At 40.1% G+C, this 21,543-nt stretch overlaps 1 protein-coding gene across 4 annotated transcripts in view; it reads right to left on the reverse strand.

The window, feature by feature from the left end:
* The window catches only part of RASGEF1B (RasGEF domain family member 1B), a 605,535-nt gene that overhangs the window by 357,714 nt on the left and 226,278 nt on the right, over positions 1-21,543 (reverse strand). The window contains exon 1 of one of the 4 annotated variants that reach the window (XM_012447002.3): positions 3,405-3,488. The exons of the other annotated variants lie outside the window; for them this stretch is intronic. Coding sequence (XP_012302425.2) covers positions 3,405-3,440 — 36 coding nt within the window. The 5' untranslated portion in view covers positions 3,441-3,488. Of the gene's footprint in view, positions 1-3,404; positions 3,489-21,543 lie in introns of those variants that run through there. 4 annotated transcript variants of the gene reach the window in all.

Raw genomic sequence — 21,543 nt, forward strand, 5'->3', positions numbered from 1 at the left:
TTTTACATTCTTAGAAATCTACAAAGAATCACATGTGTGTTCTTGTTGTAAAACCTACAAACAAATTCATGCATCATAAGTGAGCAAAAAAGGAAAGGGCAACTTAAAACTGACAGTGCAGAGACTCCCTAAAAATTATAATCACCATCATCATAGCTAAAGCTCATATGGCACTTTGCAGTTCATAAAGCATGTTCTCATATATTATCTCAGTTGATCTTTGAACACTGAGGTAGCTATGATTATCCCAACTTTACAGATGGGGAAATCAAAGCTTAGTGCATTAGCTGTGAGACAGAAGCCCAGAGATGACTTTGTTATCACAACTGCTGGTTAAAGTGTACACCACACAGAAAAGTCAGTGCTAAAAATTCTCCTCATAGTGCAAACCCAGCGAGGCAAAATTACACACATATCTTTCCTCTGTTTTTCAGGTAAATTGTTTGTTTTCTCTTTAAGACCTGAAGATTTTGTCAGCAGATATGGGTGATAATTAGTAAGATAAGAGATTGATCTTGTATTCTAGTCTGCTAATGTTTGTTCTCTGCCAGAATCGTCCCAGTGGTACTGAGCCAAAAAGAATGAAGCAGCTATAAATGTCTAGGCAGAGGCCTAAAAAATAAATAAGAAGAAAGAAAACATACAATTAGGAAACTTAAAATTTGAAGATATTCACAAGCTCTGTGAGTGTTTGCAGTGTGAAGAGAGATTCAGATACCAAATAGCAAAGAAGAATTGCATTTTTTTCCTTCAAAGAAAGACACCAGGAAGAGTGCTGAAGCATACTGAAAGGAAGAGGTTAGCAATTTTTCTTTAACTATAGAGGAAATGTTATCCTGTGACCACAAAGAACATTCTGCTGACATTGACCATTTTTCGTCTCTTTTCCTCTCATCAATGTGCTATGCATAGTCCTCAGGCAGGCACAAAGCAGAGTCAGGCACAGCCCTTGAACTCCAGTGCTTGTTCTCTGAGACTTAGAGTCAGTCTGCACCTTTGTGGGTAAAGGACTCTTCCACCCACATTAGTTAAGAGCCAGGCTGGTCAATGGCCACATATTGCCCACTTACTCCCTGCAGTTCTTCAGCACTTGAGGCAGAGCTGTAGGAAGGCCCTCACAAATCTTTCTTCTCACATTTTCCAGTTTCCAAATACAGCTTTCTATACAACAGCTACAGGGGTGTTCTGATGTTGTCTCCTCTTTGAATGCACTAGGCAAGTGAGGTTGCATCACAAACAGCTGGCTGCCATGATGCCCTGGTGCCAGCTCAGATGTGTGCAGATGGCTGAGTTTTCAAAGTGCCTACATGTTACGGGCAGTTTGCAAAGTCAGCACTGTGTTTTGGAAAAAGAACAAGCCCAAAGTCAGCCAAGCTCATTCACTAGAACACAGTAGTGAGCTGCTAAAATTTTCTTTAGAAACACAGCCCTGAAAACGTTCACAGAATCCTGCTAACCTCCGCAACTTGTGGCCTGGTAATGAGTTGATCCACATAATGGGTAGAGCTGAACTGGAAGAAGGGCAAGTTGCAGGAAAGCTGGCAATCAATTCCAAGGGGGTAAGCAACAATTTCTGGAGTGGTTTCTAGTTCTGGCCCCCGCCATTAAGTTATGTTACCTTAGCAAGTAAGTTCAGCTCTCTGGACTGCATCTTCTCCATTATAAATATGGGAAAGACAATGTATTCTATGGTGTTTGTGCAAAGATGAAAGGAGAATGAGTTTTCTAAACAGTGAAATGCTATCCAAATGTCAGGAACTGTTACATAGTTATAGATCTTACTCTACTATGAATCACTAGGGATGTCATAAATTGTTCTTATGCAGGTTTATCAATACCACCTCAGAGACATACTGAACATCAACTGGCACTTCAATGGAATCAATGTAAACACCTGGCCCATAGCCAGTCACCATAGCATGGAATTAAAAGTGAAAAGAGAGGGTGTCTGTGATTTCAGGTTGTTTCCTTGTGCTCAAAAGAAGAGTTGAAATTTCAGGATTTGATGAAAAATAAAATCAATCACCCTGCCCAAGTTTGTATATCCTTCACATAAAGTATTTTATTACTGCCAACTTATAGTTACCTTACTGGGCCTAGAATGACTGATTCCAGATCAAGGAAACTATATGTGTGGGAAGTAACCTAAAAATGCTCTTTCTTATTATATAAAAATGTAATATATTCCTATTAGATCGAACCATATGAAAATGGCCCTTTTAAATAAATCAGACACATTCAAATATCAGCAATTTCATATGGTTCAGTCTGACAGATCAGAGATTGAACTAAATATTGTGCAAGGGACCTTGTCTTCCACAAATTTACAATCTAATACTTGTTAAAATATGTCCCATATAATCTACTTCTTATCACAGTTTTTGTTCTAAGTCATTAAGTGCTTGCTTAAATAAAGCACCTTTTAAATTATTTATAAACTCGTACACTCAAGACACAGTATTTAAAAAAAAATAGAGTCTCTACCATTTAAATAAATTTTTACAGGAAGCTATCTTAAAGGAAGCTGCCTCTTTTTTCTTTTTTTCATTTTCTCCTTCTATATATTTTCCTTTAAATAATGGAACTCAATCTTTCTATTTGTCAGGGTTCTCCAGAGAAACAGACCAATAGGAGGTACATATATATATATATATATACACACACACACACGTGTGTATATATATGTGAAATTAAATCTCTCTCTATAAATATATATATTAAATATCTCTTCCAAACACACACACACACACACACACACACACACACACACAGAGAGAGAGAGAGAGAGACAGAGAGAGACAGAAAGAGAGATAGGGAGAGAGAGAGAGAGATTTCATTAATTGGTTATTCTATTATGGAGGCCGGCAAGTCCAGAATCTGCAAGGGAGGCCATTCTGCTGGAGTCTCAGGGAGGAACTGAAGTTCAAGCCCAGAGGCCCTTTGCTCTAGAATTCCCTCCTGTTTGGAAGAAGTCAATCTTTTGTTCTACTCAGGTCTTCATTGCTTGGCTAAGGCCCACCCACTTATGGAAGACAATCTGATTTACTCAAGGTCCCACTAATTCAAATGTTTATCTTATTCAAACACACCCTCACAGAAACATCCAGAGTAGTATTCAACCAAATATATAGGCATGATGGCCCAGCCAAATTGACACATAAAATTAATCATTCCAACCTCAGACAGGATATTCTATGTACAATACAGGCTAAAATTACAGACAGGATATTCTATATATAATATAGGCTAAAATAATACCATATTTCCTATTAGCATTAAATTTATATTTTATATGTACCTTATTATAATAAAATTGTGGCTGTTTCTTCAATGAATCTTTAAAATAGAAGTTGCTTCATTCACACCCTTAAGAAGTATGGCAGGCAGACAGCAAGCAGAATTACCTCCCTTTCTGGTAATATTTCTGAAGGAGACTCCATTCCACCTCCTCAAAAGATGGATGTGACATGTTTACCTTCAACATTCAAATTCAGCTTTGAGAATTGTATCAAACATCTTGAGATCATTTTTCTTACATAACCAAGCTTGGAAACCACCAATACACTGAAAAAAATCACACAGCCACTTCCTGTCAAAAACCAATAGAGATTTTGCTCTGTTGAGCTACATATAAAAGAAGGAGAAAATGACCCAGAGCCAGAAAACACGAAATTATTTTTAAACCTATTGATCAGCTTTCCCCACAAACCTCTAAACTCATTCATTTAGATTCCATCTGCTTAACTCATCTTTATAGGGCCCATTGAGAGATGAGTAATAACAGGAACTAGGAAAAAACTCACTTTGAAGTTCACCAGCCCTCACCCAGGAGCTCACAGTGCTTCAGAGGCTTCGGGGTGGAGGCTCTAAGAGCAGCCGCAAAGCCCTCTGGGAGTAGGGAGCAGGGCAGAGATAAAGGCAAAATTAACCTTCTAGCAATTTCCTGGTTTGAGGACTTAAGTCAGCATTTAATCTCATTGGGATGTGGTTTTTCCTGTTGGCTTTTTAAAATTAAATTTGTCAAATACAATTCATCTAATCTTATATGTAGTATTCTTATTAGGGTATTACCATGTAAAATATATTATCATTACAGGACTGTTACAAAGGCTAAAGCTCAGAAAAATAGAGCAATTATCATCACTCATAGATTCATGGAGAGCAGTATGGCATAATGGAGAAAGAAGTAGAATAAATTTGATTTCAAAAACCACATCCACCTTCTTCCCAGCCAGGTATGTCTTAGGGTTTCTGTCCCAATCTCACTGGCCTTTCTCCTGTCTCTCTGGGGAAGGAGAAGAGTTATACAGGGTGAACCTTGTCCCCTCTCCACATCTGGAGGACTGAGTCAGCAGGTGCACAAGAGGCCCAGGAGAGAACAGCACCCCAAGTATTTTACTCATCAGGAACCTTGTGATACTATATGTATCACACTGATATGTTATATTAAAAAATTAATCTGATATAGTCTTATCTTAATCTTGCATTTTATCCTTACAATAGATAACAAGCACTTTTGTTTCTTATAGCTTCCTTTGTTTCCTCAATATTGATTTCCACAAAGCTGAGCACATAGGAGGACTAAATGAACATGTAATAACCTGTTTTTTGTTTTTTTGTTTTTTAAATTTCTGGGGTAGGTAGATTGAAGTGAAAGAGGAAAAGGTGGATGCTTAATGTGTTATTATGGTTTTTGTTTGGTTGATTGGTTTGGGGTTTCTTGGAATTGTTTTTAGAGCTGGGGTCTCACTCTGTCACCCAGGCTGGAGTGCAGTGGCACAGTCACAGCTTACTGCACCTTGACCCCCTGAGCTCAAGCAATCCTTTCACTCCAGCCTCCCAAGCAGCTGGGACTGTAGGTACAAGCCACCATGACTGTCAAATTTTTTATTTTTTATGTTTAGTAGAGACGATGTCTTGCTATGCTGCTCAGGCTGGTTTCAAACTCCCAAGCTTAAGTAATCCTCCTGCCTTGGCCTCCCAAGATGCTGGGTGGTTTTACTAAAGTGGAAAAACCAATCAAGCATACTGCCTGTTTTTTATTGAATATTTCACTATGGATCTCAGCCATCATAATATTCTAGGGTTGTGAAAATAAGACCCACTTGACAGGTTAGGGAAAAAAGTAAGACAATTGAGAATTTCACATGTGTAGCCACAGGTTTATGATATGCTCCACATCCCCCTTCTCTTTCTGTGTGCTTCCCTGGAGCACTCTAACTAGCCCATGACCCATCTCTCCCACTAAGGACTTGAAAGCCTTCTACCCCAAGCCCTGGGCCATAGCCAAGTGAATAGGGAAGACATTTGATTCAAAACAGGCAACCAGATTTGAAACTGGGATGGTCTCTCTGTATGGCTGCAGCAATAATTAACTCTGAGACCAACATTCCACAATGCAGCAGATATTCCTCCAGGTGTATTGGTGAGCAAAGAAAGCTGGTCCCAATGAGAATGAAGCTACTGGGCAGAAAGGAGAAAAGGAGAGATATGGTGAAAATCCTCGTGTCTAGGCTCAGCCCCTTTCTGAGATCTGCTTAATTCCAGCCTTTGGGCTTATGATTCATTCATGCCTTTTTACAAGTAAGTTATTTTTTGTTCAGCCAGTTTGTATTGATTTCTATTACAACCAAGAATCAAAGTTAATGTAATGGGGATCTATTCTGGAAGGCAAAGGGGAAAAGAAGAAAACAGAAAACATAACCTGGTGCCTTTTTGGACAGATCAATTCATAATAAAAATTATTTCTTTTCAGTGGAGCCTTCTGAGACAACTCAGGCATCTGGTATTTTAGTTAACCACATGCCCAACCCATCACTGTCATCTTCAGGCTTCTTAAAGCTGGAATACAGTAACCCTGAAGTGTGCATAAATTCTATACAGCATGTTCTTTTTCCTTTAGCCTAGTAGATGCACAGTTGTGCTCTGAGAGTGTGCTATTTTTTATAGATCATAACAAAATATTCATTACTGCTGGTGGGATCACGTATACTCTTGAGAGAAGCCACCCATCATGAATATGGAAGAGGAAACAAGCATAGAAAAGGTTACCCTCCCATGCTTGCCCACTTTTAAACTTTATTTTTATTCTTCTTGTCTTTGTCAATCTTCTCATACATGCCAAAAATTCTCATTGATCCATCATCTGTTTCTATACCTTTAATAAATGGCTCATTTCCATTTTTCTACCATCGTCATGGCTCTTCCTTACTGTTCCCACAGTATATATACTTCTATGATATTGGATTCTAAAACACACAAGGTTGTATGTATTTTTAATTCCCTTATCTCTCCCACCAGGCTGGGAGCTACTTACTAGAAAAGGCTGTGCCTTAATTGCTATAATTTCACTATCTCATACATTGACTAGAAACATATTCGATGAATGGATGAGTGTATGAGTAAGTGAATGAATAAATGGCTTTGCTCCATCTAACATTTCTGATAGTCCAGTCCTGTATTTTAAATGTCTGCTCCCTTTCTTTTTTATCAGAATAAATGACCAGCATGCTCTCTGACTGAGATTCTATAATTATATCCTTTTTCATTAACACTCCAAGTTTTCTTAAGATAGTATGATGATCTTTTGATGTGTCAATCTGGCCAGGCTACAGTCCCAGTCATTCAATTAAACATTAATCTAGTTGTTGCTGTGAAGGTATTTTGTAGTTGTGATTAAAGGCCATAATCAGTTGACCTTAACAGAGATTTTCCCAGATGATCTGGGTAGGACTGATTCAATCTGCTGAAAGTCTTTAAGAGCAGGTCTGAAAAAAAGAAGAGATTCCTACTGTGGGTAGCAGCTTCACCCCATGCATAAGAGTTCTAGCTTTCCTTTCTGGACAGCTTGACCTATGGATTTCAGAATTGACCAGGCAGACACGTGATTGTATAAGGAATAGAACATAGCAGGCAAGACAAGGTTTGATTCTATATATAGCCTACTGTTAATCTCTGTATCAGTCAGGGTTCACCCAAAGAAAGCAGAATCAGTAGGAGACACAGATTAAGAGATTTATTGCAAGAAGGTTAGACCACTCAGTTGTTGCTGTAGCTGAACTTTCAACGGGTATTTTATTCACATTACATTTCACATCTATTGTCATTTTTGTGGCACTTAACTATTGTTAATACCATTTACCAGCTTTCTCATTCTATATGCATATTGTAAACTTGATCTGAATGTTGTGCTTCAATCTCATCTTCTGGCTGATTTATTCCAAGTAGCTGACTTCATATATCAGAAATCAGTTGCTGTGGGCTCCACCATTTTTTCTCAAAATATAAATTAAGTTATTCCCTCAAACTGTCATTCTTACAATGCAGAAAAATGTATATTCTTAACTTTTCCATTCCACATATCTTTTGAGGAGGATGTGCATTCACGCTTTTTTATGAACATCTTCCAACTCAGATTCCATGCAAGAGAAATCTCCCCTGTGTACACCTCTCCTTTCCTCCTTCATGACAGTGGGTTTCCACTTTGTATCTAGCTTCATTGTTGGAACTAAAATTACATCGTTTCTCTTCTGTATTAGGCCATTCTTGCATTGCTATAAAGAAATACCTGAGGCTGAGTAATTTACAATGAAAAGTGGTTTAATTGGCTTATGGTTCTGCAGACAGTCCAAGAAGCGTGGTGCCAGTATCCACTTCTGGTGAGAGCCTCAAGGATCTTACAATCATGGTGGAAGACGAAGGGGGAGCAGACACATCACATGGTGAGGGAGGTGGCAGGAAATTGCTGCACACTTTCAAATAAGCAGATCTCATGAGAACTCACTATCATGTGTTTAGCACCAAGCTATGAGGGGTCTGCTCCCATGACCAACCACCTCCCACCAGGCCCCACCTCCAACATCGGGGATTACAATTCAACATGAGATTTGGGCAGGAACACATATCTAAACTATGTCATCTTCTCTCCAGCCACATAAACTACACTGTTAGTCTTCTACAATGTATTCTTTTTTCTCCCCTTACATTCTAGAAAAGCCATGTACTTTATTATTTTTGTGTGATATGTGCCTACTGTAACTTGCACATATATATTTTTTTCCTAAGAACATGTTTAATCCACTCACATCTCTCCATGTCCTAGGTAAAAGCTTACTTTTCTACTATTATATTTCACCTCTCTCTTCCTTGGTTCCCTTTTGCTGCCTCTTCTAGTAGTTTCAGTTTGCATTTATTGTGCAGATCCAGCTTGCTGGCTTAGCTTAATTTTTAAAATGTTGATCAAGTAATCAGTATATGGCAGACAGAACACAGAGGTAGATAAAGATTGTCTTGTTATCTAAAGAGCCAAGAGTAAGGAAAGGCCTAAAAACAACTAAGTTACAAAGCATGCTTTTAGTTCTGGCTTGAGCTAATACAGTAGCATCTTGCTTTTAGTGCTAACCAGTTCTAAATATATTGCATGCTGCATTTATTAGAGAAAATACCTTTTTCAAATGTATTTGAAAATGCTTAAAATTCTTCAGTGAATATTCAGTCTGAAGGATGGAATTCAAACTACTTAGGAGGTCATTCATCATCCAGTCTTCAACTACTACATGTGCCTCATCGTGCATCATACTTCCATTGGCCTGTGTCTCTTTGTATACATACATGTTCATATCTGTGCCTGCATGTTCAGATACAGGTGGGAAGTGGGGTGGGAGAGCTAGGCCAGAAGACTCAAAGGAAAATAAAAGTCTGAAAGCCTAGTGAGAGAGGTAGAAAACATGACCAAATTTAGAAATGGGTGCAGGTGGTTGTTGAAATCAAGTATGAGTCAGATTTTGGAGACAGAGTGAAAGCAAGTGGGTCAGAATCAAAGAGTAGTGTACTAGTGGAAGCCCTGAACTCTATCAGCTAACCTTTGCAGCTTGTGTTCACAGTTGTCTTCATTTTAAAAGACTAGAATAAAGTGAAAGTTGGTACATGGCCTTCTCCTGTAATCCTTCCCTGGACAGTGGGTCTCAAGGCTATTCTGGATTTGTCAGATGGTATATACCAACATGGCCAAACAATCGTTCAGGTGAGGGGTAGGCTGAGGCCCATAACTTTCCCTTGAATCAGGTGTTGGAAAGGATTGTTGCCCTCTGGGATGGTGAAGTCTACTTCTATATACTCTGTGTCTGCCTAAGGCTCTGAGAGCTAGGCTGAGAATGGATGTGAGGGCAGAGTTTCTGAGGGCTGGATGTGATAGCGAGCAGTGAAAGCCAGAATGAGCAAACAAGCACAGGATATTAGAAACAGAATGCCATCATTTTTGTTTGCTTGTTTTAAAATGGCTCAAAAGAGTGGTCCCAGATTGTTTTATGGGACAGATTCTGTATTTGTGCTTGGAAAATAAGGTTTCTTCTATTCAGACTGCTTTCCTGATAACCAGGTCTGTAAGAATTAGCACCAAATTGCCTCTTGACATAAAAAGGGTATCTTGCAGATCTTCTTGAGTAACTGGCAGTTTTTCCAGGTATCTGCCAGATATTGAAGTTATAGTATTTGGAAGTGCAATAAAAAATAGGGAGAGAAACTGTAGGGTTTTCTGTATTGAGGAGGGTTTTAAATCATTATATGTTAGGTTTAGCAGTGTTGAGATACATGGAATGGCAGGTTGTATGTAGAAGGGGCTAGGATTCCACTAATATGTTACTTTGGATCATCAGCATGAAGATGAGGATCCCAAGATGCGTGATTCTGGACACACACAATTTTGAACCATGCCTTCTAGTTTCACCATATAAATTGATACCTGGAATCAGAGTTCAAACATTAATTGTCAAGGGAGGAATTTCCCTAAAGAACAGAGTAGGAAACTCTGCAACTATTATATTTTCCTCTGTGTTCTGCCATCTTAGTAAGGGCAGACCCACTGTAGCTGTGGGATAGGGTCAGGTTCATGGTGTCCATCATAATGGCAATCTATCAGTCCTTGCGGATTAAGAGCAAATCTATTCTCCACTTTGGGATTTTGGGTGTATCTGGTTCATGCACATTTGTTCCAATAACTGGTGTGTAGGAATGGGTCTTATCATTAATAGGGCTACCAAAAGTCCCTATAGTCATGCTCAGGGTCTTGAATGGCTACTGAAGGTCAGCCAATGGTAATATGGCAATAAGGCAGACCTGTAGTATTTGAGTTTCCTGCTCATATGTACAAATAAGTAAGTGACAAATAATTCATTAGACAAGATCCTCCCATTTCTGTATTTAATATCTTTTGGGGGCAATTCTTGGGTAAGTTTGAATTTCAGCAAATTCTATGCATCTTTTGGCTGCTGGGAAATCTACCCCATTTCCTCTAAAAACAAAAATCTGCTACAAAAACAAACACATACACCAAGGGAACAGAATAGAGACCCCAAAAGTAAATCCATGCATTTACAGTCAACTGATTTTCAACAAAGACACCAAGAAAATACAATGGGAAAAAGGACAGTCTCTTCAATAAACAGTATTGGGAAAACTAGATATCCACAGGCAGGAAAATGAAATTAGACCCTCATTTCTCATCACATACAAAAATTAACTTAACATAGATTAAAGACTTAAACATAAGAACTGAAACCATGAAACTACTAGAAGAAAATAAAGGGGAAATAACATTGATCTGGGCAATGATTTTTGGGCTATAACTACAAAAGCACAGACAACAAAAGCAAAAATAAACAAATGGGATCACATCAAACTAAAAAGCTTCTGTACAGCAAAAGGAAACAATCAACAGAGTGAAGAGACAACCTACAGAATGAAAGTATTTGCAAACCATACATCTGATAAGGGATTAATATGCAAATATATAAGGAACTCAAACAACTCAATAAGAAAACAACCCAATTTAAAAATGTGCAGAAGACCCAAACAGATACTTCTTAAAACACAAATGGCCAATAGGTTTGTGAAAAAACTACTCAGCATCACTAATCATCAGGGAAATGCAAATCTAAACCACAATGAGATATTACATCACTCCTGTCAGAATGGCTATTATAAAAAAAAGAAAAGATAACAAGTGTTGGTGAGGATGTGGAGAAAAGGGAACTCTTGCACACTGTTGGTGGGAATGCAAATTAGTACAGCCATTATGGAAAACAATATGGAGGTTCCTCAAAATGTCAAAAATAGAACTACCATATGATCTAGCAATCCTACTTCTGGGTATATAACCAAATGAAATGAATGTAATCAATATGTTGAAGAGAAGCTGCACTCCCACGTTTACTGTAGAACTATCCACAATAGCCAAAATATGGAATCAACTTAAGAGTCCATCAACAGATGAATGGATACTGAAAATGTGGTATATATATATATACACACATATATAGAATACTACTCCACCATAATAAAGAACAAAATCTTGTCATTTTCAACATGAATGAACCTGGAGTACATTCTGGTAAGTGAACTAAGCCAGACACAGAAAGACAAATACTACATGATCTCACTCATATGTGGAATCTGAAAAAGTTGGTCTCATGGAAGTGGAGAGCAGAATGGTGGTTATCAGAAGCCAGGGTACTTAGGGAGAGGAGAATGGAGAGATGTTGGTCGAGGGATATATAATTACAGTTAGATAGGAGGAATAAGTTCAAGAGATGTATTGTAAAGCATGGTGACAATAAGTTGATTATATATTGAATTCTTGAATAAAAAAAGCAGAGGTAGGAATAAGTATGTGAGATAATGCATTTGTTAGCTAGACTTAACTATTCTTCAATGTATATATACTTCAAAACATCATGTTACACACAATAAATATATGATTTTAAAGTCTGATTAATGGTAGATTTTGCAGCTGCTAAATGAATTCAAAGACATAAGTTACATTTTTTATCTTCAGTGGATTATTCAGAGTTTGAGACTTCTGACACTCCCTGATATTCTGGTTTATGAGCAAAGGTGGTTGACTACTCCAGTGTCAGATATGGAGTGGATGTAAAGCTCCATGCTGGATGACTGAAGCCCTTCTGGCCCAGCTTAGTCAAGTCACCTGTCTGCTCCATGCTCTATTGGTATCCTGGAATAGTTATATTAGATAGGCTTCTCTAAGGTAGTGTCTACAACCTTTGGGAGAGTTAACACAACCTGGAACTATTTGCTTTGGGGACAAAAATGTTACCACTGCATTGTTGGCAGCATGAACTTCAATCAAAACAATCAAGGTAAGACAAGATCAGGCAAAAATTGTATATTATTTAGGAACAGAAGCTCATTTTTCTGTCATGTACCAGTCTGGGGTGAGTGTTTCAGGTTGGCTGTCAGCTGTGCTTCATGTGTTCTTTCAGATCCCTGGGCTGACAACGGTTCTGCCAGCTTCAACATGTGGCTTCCAAAGCTGCCCTGGTCAGCTAGCAGGAAGGGTGTAGGGAGGCCACAGAGAAGGCTGTTCACTACCCTGAGTCCCAGTCCAAAAGCAGTAAACATCACTTCTACTTTTTTTTTCTTTTTTTGAGACAGAGTCTTGCTCCTTTGCCAGGCGCCAGGCTGGAGTGCAGTGTCGCCATCTCGGCTCACTGCAACCTCCACCTCCCGGGTTCAAGTAATTCTCTTGCCTCAGCCTCCCGAGTAGCTGGGACTACAGGCACATGCCACCACACCCAGCTAATTTTTGTATTTTTAGTAGAGACGAGGGTTTCACTATGTTGGCCAGGATGGTCTCAATCTCTTGACCTCATGATCTGCCTGCCTCAGCCTCCCAAAGTGCTGGGATTACAGGCGTGAGCCACTGCACCCAGCCCACTTCTACTTTTTATTAGTGAAATCTTAGTCTCGTTAACAACAACTAATTGCAGGAGGAGTGGAAATTTAACTCCTGTCTAGGTAGACATGTGCCCAGCATACCCAATTACTATAGAAAAAGGGATGAAGAGGTTTGGTGGGCAGATAGCCTAGCAGTTTCTATCACTGACCGAATACATTACAGAAGTTCAAATACTTACTGATGTCTTCCAGGTAAAATTCAGATCGTTTAGCAGAGGACCTCAATCAGAGTCTGACCTATTAGAATCATCTGAGAAGTTCTTCCTAACCGCAAATGCACAAATCTGACCGGATACAATGACAGACCCTATATTTTTCTTGAGAGTTTAAGTAAGGATGGATATGTGTATTTTGATGTGCATTTAGACAGTATTCCCCAGGGTATTGTGAACCAAATGGATAACTTCAAGTTGGCAGTCTCTGAAGCCCAAATGAGCTAGTTTGAGAGAGACACCTTCAGGACATGATTTTCTTGAATGCCATTTAGCGTGTATGGTTTAGATCAGCAGTCCCCAACCTCTTTGGCACCAGGGACCAGTTTCATGGAGGACAATTTTTCCATGGACCAGGGCATAGGAAGGAATGATTTCAGGATGATTCAAGTGCATTACATTTATTGTACGGTATATAATGAAATAGTTACACAACTCATCATAATGTAGAGTCGGTGGGAGCCCTGCGCTTGTTTTCCTGCAACTAGATGGTCCCATCTGGAGGTGATGGGAGACAGTGACACCTGAAGTGTGTTGCTTATGTCCAGTCTACCTCCTAAACTCATTTTGGTTGCTCTCACTGCAGAAAACCCTGCTTTACAAAGATAGAATGTTGAAAATGGAAGCAGCCTTTTCAGTACTTTTCGTGGCAATCTCAGGTTATTCCACCTTGACTTTAATTCAGAATGTATGGAGATTTGAATCTGTCTCAAACATACTTTTAAGTCACCAAATGCAGCTGTACAGTTGAAATACATCAACTTACTTGCCACTATAAAGCCTGCCACCAACTTAATTGTCACCTGCCACTCACTGATAGCATTTTGATATGAGTTTGCAAGCACTTGATTTATCATGGTCTCTGTGCAGTCAAACCTCTTTGCTAATGTTAGTCTGTATTTGCAGCCACTCCCCAGTGCTAGCATCACCACCTCCGCTCTATCTCAGATCATCAGATGAAGCTTCATTCACTTACCCACTGCTCACTTCCTACCACATGGCCCGGTTCCTAACAGGCCACAGACCAATACCGGTCTGTGGCCTGTTAGGCCTCCAAGGTTGGGAGATCTCTGGTTTATATTACAGATGAATCAGTTTAATTCCAAGAACTGAAAATGAGGTTGATACACTGAACTCCCGGTGATGCTAGAAATGCAAACCACAGGCATCTCAAGTCTCCCCAGGCTTACCTGAGCTGTTCTCAACATAAATGTCTCAAAAGGAGACATTTATGTGGCCAGCGAACATATTCAAATAAAGCTCATCACCACTGGTCATTAGAGAAATGCAAATCACAACCACAATGAGATACCATCTCACGCCAGTTAGAATGGCGATCATTAAAAACTCAGGAAACAACAGATGCTGGAGAGGATGTGGAGAAATAGGAAAGCTTTTACACTGTTGGTGGGAGTGTAAATTAGTTCAACCATTGTGGAAGACAGTGTGGCAATTCCTCAATGATCTAGAAATAGAAATTCCATTTGACCCAGCAATCTCATTACTGGATATGTACCCAAAGGATTATAAATCATTCTACTATAAAGATACATGCACATATATGTTTACTGCAGCACTGTTCACAATAGCAAAGACTTGGAACCAACCCAAATTCCATCAATGATAGACTGGATAAAGAAAATTTGGCACATATATACCATGGAATACTATGCAGCCATAAAAAGGATGAGTCCATGTCCTTTGCAGGGACATGGATGAAGCTGGAAACCATCATACTCAGCACACCATCACAGGAACAGAAAACCAAACAGCACATGTTCTCACTCATAAGTGGGAGTTTAACAATAAGAACACATGGACACAAGAAGGGAACATCACATACTGGGACCTGTTGCGGGGTTGGGGACTGGGGGACGGATATCATTAGAACAAATACCTAATGTAGATGATGGGTTGATGGGTGCAGCAAAACACCATGGCATGTGTTTACCTATGTAACAAACTGGCACGTTCTGCACATGTATCTCAGAACTTAAAGTATAATAAATAAATAAATAGTATTTCCTCTCCCCACCAAGTCATTCTCCACAGAACATCTTTCATACCCTTAGATTCTCATAAAGAGCTCAAACCTAGATCCCTCGCATGCACAGTTCAGAATAGGGTGCGCGCTCCTATAAGAATGTAATGCTGCCGCTGATGTGACAGGAGGCAGAGCTTAGGTGGTAATGTGAGCAGGGATCAGCTATAAATACAGATGAAGCTTCATTCACTCACCCATTGCTGACTTCCTACTGTGTGGTCCAGTTCCTAACAGGCCACAGATCAATACCGGTCCATGGCCTGGGGGTTTGGGGCCCCTGGTTTATATTACAGACGAATCAGTTTAATTCCAAGAACTGAAAATAAGGTTAACAGTTACACATTGAACCACCAGTGTTTCTAGAAATGCATCCACAGGCATCTCAAGTTTCCTCAGGCTTACCTGAGCTGTTCTTTCCAAGTGAAATGGTCAGTATTTCCTCTCCCCACCAAGTCACCTTCCACAGAACATCTTCCACACCCTTTGGGTAGTTTATTTGCTGCAAACATTACTTCCTTTACTGGACTGTGAGACCCTTACAGACAGCAGTTTTGTCTTATGCATATTTGAGTTCACAGTGCTTGGCACATGACAATTGCTCATGAAGTATATGTGAATGAGTGCTGCAGAAACGAAATACGTGTCCGGTGAATGAGTGCTGCGGAAACTGAGTACATGTCCAGTGAATGAGTGCTGCAGAAACAGAGTACATGTCCAGTGAATGAGTGCTGTGGAAACACGGTACATGTCCAGTGAATGAGTGCTGCGGAAACACGATACATGTCCAGTGAATGAGTGCTGCAGAAACGGAGTACATGTCCAGTGAATAAGTGCTGCAGAAACACGGTACGTGTCCAGTGAATGAGTGCTATGGAAACACAGTACATGTCCAGTGAATGAGTGCTGCAGAAACGGAGTACATGTCCAGTGAATGAGTGCTGCGGAAACGGAGTACATGTCCAGTGAATGAGTGCTGCAGAAACACAGTACATGTCCACTGAATGAGTGCTGCGGAAACGGAGTACATGTCCAGTGAATGAGTGCTGCGGAAACGGAGTACATGTCCAGTGAATGAGTGCTGCGGAAACGGAGTACATGTCCACTAAATGAGTGCTGCAGAAATGGAGTACATGTCCAGTGAATGAGTGCTGCAGAAATGAAGTACATGTCCAGTGTTCTGGGAAACAAAAGACAGAAAGCAGCTCGGCAAGTGGTGGAAGTCTCTGCCACCGAGGTAACGTGTGATAGGGGCCTGCTGAAGCGCTTCCTGGGAAAGTAGGAGGGAAAGGTAGAAGAAACAGCATGTTGAAAGACATAGAGCAGTAAGAGATCTCAACTAATTCAAGTGGCTTGGCATTACCAGTATTAGGGCTCCTCTTTCTCCTTTAATCTCCTGAAACTAGCTAGGTTTTTGGTATTTGTCTACCTTACAGTGTCAAGCTTTTTTTTTTTTGCATAAAAGTATCCTCCCGGCCAGGTGCGGTGGCTCACGCCTGTAATCCCAGCACTTTGGGAGGCCGAGGCGGGCGGATCACGAGGTCAAGAGATCGAGACCATCCTGGTCAACATGGTGAAACCCCGTCTCTACTAAAAATACAAAAAATTAGCTGGGCATGGTGGCACGTGCCTGGAATCCCTGCTACTAAGGAGGCTGAGGCCGGAGAATTTCCTGAACCCAGGAGGCGGAGGTTGCGGTGAGCCGAGATCGCGCCATTGCACTCCAGCCCAGGTAACAAGAGTGAAACTCTGTCTCAAAAAAAAAAAAAAAAATCCTCCCCAAGAGGTGATTCAAGAAATTCAACTATTCTCATTCTTTACCACTAAAACACGTTTCATGACTGAATATTCTTGCTTAAATAATTTTCAGAGTCATTTTTATATCTTGTTTATCTTTGGCTGTTTCCTATGCCTGATATAATTCTTTGTTCTTAAATGAAAAATATAGGCCTACAGATAACCTCATTCTCCCATGCCAAGTCCTAACCCTATCTGTGAATAAATCTGTTTAAACACCACATTTTCTTCCATCTAGATGACCCACTATTTTTCCAATCTCTCTAGAAGCTAGTATTTTAGTAAGCAAAACAGAAGAATAGAATAGAAGGTTCTAAAAGTCCTAATCCAATTTCCCTTGATTCACTCATGCATGCAACAAACATAAACAGAGTGTTGACAGTGTGCAAAGAAGACCCTAGTGGGTTTACAGTTCTTTAGCATCTAAATTTTCAGCAAATGCTTCAAGGTCAGACTTTTAAATAATTTATTAACACAGCTGTATTTCCACAAATTCACCCAATTTTATAGGGGCTGCTCTTCTTTTCCAGTGCACATTTTGCATAACATTGTCTGTATGGCAGCAACAGGGGGTTTTCCATTGTCTCATTTTTGGAAGACAAATCTTGAGACTGAAAATGCAAGAGATACCTTTATTACTTGGAAGTCCCATAACCATATTTACATGGTCATTTCCTTTATCACATAAACAAATTCCTAACCATCCCTTGCAGCTGCAGCAGCAGCAGGGGTTCAAAACAGTCTGCCTGCTGTTTCACCAGTGTTTTGCACTTTGTATTTTGAACCCTCCTATTGGTGTACCCTACAGTTTTCAAATTAATCTAAATTGCACAATCATCAGATAAAAGTTGTGCATTCACTTATTCATTCAGCAATCATTCATCTAGAGATTGCTTTGTATCCCCACGTGGTTATGTCATACCTTGGATCCATTCATTCGTTTATTCATCATTTAACGAGCATTCATCAAAAACCTGCTCTGTTCCAGGGTCTGGTCTGGGTGTGCTGGGAAGACAGAAATAACAGTATTGCCATTCCTGCTGTTGAAGAGTTAGCAGTATATAGGGTTCATCATAGTGTAATTTGTGAAGATGGACACTGCCCCAGCTTGTCTCATTAGAAAGGAATGGAACAGCACAACAAATTTTCTCCAATTCATTCTTTCTGCTCTGTTCCTCCCTTCACAAAACCAGAACAACTTTTTAAATCTTCCCGTCCTGTCCTCCCATGGACCTCACAGAAAGGTCTTCTTTTAGCTTCCTTTCTTTTCTCCTCTTTCCCACCCTCACTAGAGGAAACCACATTAATGCCCCTCCAGCAAATATACAAGTAACCCTCACAAAAAAACTGTACATTGGGCCTAAATACTATTACAATCATTTGCCAAATAAGAAAATAAATCCTGAAATTAAGATACTTCCTCCAAACCACACAAGTATATGACAAAACCAGACCCCAGGTCTTGATCTTGATCTTTTAACTACATCATGATGACTGGAACATGATTTCCCTTGAATCAATCAATATTAGTTTGAGAGAGCATACATAGCTATAAGTAGCTAATTTTCATAGGACCAATCTGATTTCAGTTTTTCTTTTTCTCTGGAGTTGTGCCTGTTCCTTCACATAAAGTATATATATTTTTAAAATTCTGCTACAAATAGCAATAAAACATTAAGCCAAACTGGAAGGTTTTCCTGACCAGGTCATGAATTTACCTGGTATTCGCTGATCCCACTAGAAGGAATTTGCAGACAAAAGGCAACTTTTTAAATGCTGAGGTAGCAAGCTTGGTTTCAAGGATTGATCAGTAAGTGAACTAGCTTCCTTTTTTATGAATGGAGGTAAAGATAAGAATCTACAGACACTCTGGCTCTCTGGATCCTTTCAATCCAGACACTGTTGAAATGAACAACGTAACAGAGATAAAGAGCACTGAAAACATAGAATGAATTTCCTCGACCAACTCACTAGGGTCTGGGGTCTGGAGGAACAAAAAAACAAAAATTTTACTTAATTTACCCTCATCGTTTTCTACTAGAAAGTCTTGTGAGCACCGACTTTGGACAGGTTATCAGAACATCCTAGCTAGTCAAGATTAGGATTACCAGGCTCCCTGTTTATGAAACTGGACCACTGACCATCTGAGTATATATATTTATAAACTAAGATACCTAACAGCTGTTCTTGGATGAAAGAGAGGGTAGAAATTTTGGTGCAAGGGAGTTCAGGAGCAAAGAACAAAATAGACAAAGAAGGGGTAGGCAAGCACAATAGAGGGGAATACTGTGGCAAAAATCTTTCCTCTTAGATTTGAAAATATGTCTCGAGACCCATTGGGGAGGATGGTAAGAACAGACGCTGACAGCACTGTGTTCATGAAGGAGTTTGTGAAACTCTGAGCACAAGCTGGTTTGAGGCCTAAAGGCCCAAGTTCTTGGTAGAGCTGGGGGGAGCGACGTGTTCTCCCATCTCATCACTGAAGCACAGCAGCACTTTGCAGGATTAAAGAGCACAGCCAAGCAGCGGCGTGGCACCACCCACCACACCAACAGGGGAGCAGTATTTTCACAGAACTCCGAAGGCCAAGGCAGTGACAATCTTCCTTCAAGTAATTCTAGTTGGCAGATTTCCATGAGGAAACCTGAGAAGTACCTGTGAAAAACTCTTGGAGACTTCCAGAAATACACGATGTGAGAAAATTGGCCAAGAACTAAGTTGACTACATCAGCAGGTGGGTGCTAGGAGTTGGCAAAATATAGTATTCATTCTTCACAGCCTGATGAGACCAGGGCACACAGGCAAAACACACTGGATAAAGCCAGAAATTCCATAGTTGATTTTTCTACAATTTAATATGAAGAATTCAACTCAAATAAAAGAACAGTAAATGAAATGAGTAAATGTAGTCCTGCTTAATAGCACAAAGATTCCGGGTTCCAACCTTCCTCTCAACCAGGCTGCCTTAAGAAATTAAAGGTCACTCCTCAAAATTTCCTTAGACACATGTGTCCACCCCTTCTGCCTTTAAGTAAGATCAACCGATCTGTAGCACACAAAACTGAAGCTGCATTTGTAAAAGCTCCATGTAGACCACACTCCAGCAGAAGTCACTTGATAGACCAGTACCATCTGCTTCCTTCCCCTTGTTTAGCTCCATCCGCGGGACTCCCAGGCCCTTGGCACAGGCAGAAGATGAGAATTCCAGCCATGATTCTTCAGACACTTTGACCTTGGAGCAAATCCAATCAATCCAGCGCTTAATGAGAATAAACTGGAAGACAGATGTGATGCTGTGACTGCTTCCTTCCCCAAGGAAATCCTTGAATGAGTCAAAGGATGAGGTGAAATTCCAGCCACCCTGCCTGGGCACAAGGTCAGTGCTGCTGGCCCCTAGAGCTTATGAAGAAGCCAGCTCCAAAGAAAAGGGAATGTAGTCACCTGCTTTCTCCCAAGGGGTTTCTGAACAAAGAGGGAGCTTAGCTGTCAGGAGTGTTCTTGTAGAAGTTCTAGGATCACTGTTCAGTTAGGACAGGGACTCCAAGACTGTCACTGATAATGTCTAGGGAATGCAAGGGGAGCTGGTGGTCCTTCAAAGAGCTGAGGGCAGATCCAGTCCAAGAAGTACTAGTAGCCACTGAAGAGGTGCAGCTAATCAAAACCCCCAAGAAAAAGGACCAGGGAGCCAACACACCTCACAGAACCCTCAGCAGACTTTGCCTTCCCCTTCCCTGAAGGGAGGAGAGCATCCTAGAAGTGGAAATAGCTCACGCCATCAAGGGGTTCTGGTCAAAAAGATTCTTTATCCAGGTTCTATGAACCACAGTGGAGAATGGGGCAAAACTTATTATAACTGGTATAGAGCTTGCAACCTCACAGAGCTCTAGATTATAGTACTTATCTCTTACAGACTATGAAAAGAAGTGAAACATTATTATGGAAAAAATTAGAAAGGCTCTACTAAAGCTAAAAATAAATACCTATGCCTTATGGCCTAGAAATTCCACTCCTGTACAAATGCCCAAGTGAAAGAGTGCTTGTGGCCACAAAAAAAAATGTACAAGAATAATCATAGTAGTGTTATTCACAATAGTCTAACATGAGAAGCTACTAAAAAGTATACCAACAGTTGAATGGATTAATAATTGTGGTATGTTCTGGCAAAAGAATACTGAACAGCCTGGAAAGAAAAGAACCATTGCTATATGCAATACCACAGAGACTCTCACAGGCATAATGTTAGGCAAAAGAAGTCAGAAGCAAAAAAGTATATATGGCATGATTCCATTTATTTAAAGTTCAAAAACAGGCAAAACTAATCTATGGTGATAGAGGTCTGAAAAGTGGTTGTCTTACTGGGGGGCATGAAGTAGTCTGCCAGGGTACTTGGAAAGTTCTAGATCAGATATGGATGGTGGGTACATGGGAATATACAAATGTATTGAACTAGTATACTTAAAAGCTGTGTATTTTCGATATGTAGGTTATACTTTAAATAAAAAAGAGATGTAATTTTTTTAAAACAAGGCAATTATGAATATGCCTATTAACACATGAAACTGATTGGAAACCAAAGGAGAATGCCAACTAAGTTTTTGAGAGCACTAGAGAGCCTAAGACAAAAAGGGACTGTGGCTGTTCAATGAGCAGGTAGTAGGCTGGGAGAGTAGCTCCTCCCCTAGGAAGGGCATATTCTCCAGTGCCATCTTCACATGTGGCCAAGGAGAACAGTGAGAGCAAGCC

This window comes from Aotus nancymaae, unplaced genomic scaffold (genome assembly GCF_030222135.1).
Source record: "Aotus nancymaae isolate 86718 unplaced genomic scaffold, 86718_ANA_hifiasm-v0.15.2.pri h1tg000006l, whole genome shotgun sequence".
Taxonomy (NCBI): Eukaryota; Metazoa; Chordata; class Mammalia; order Primates; family Aotidae; genus Aotus; species Aotus nancymaae.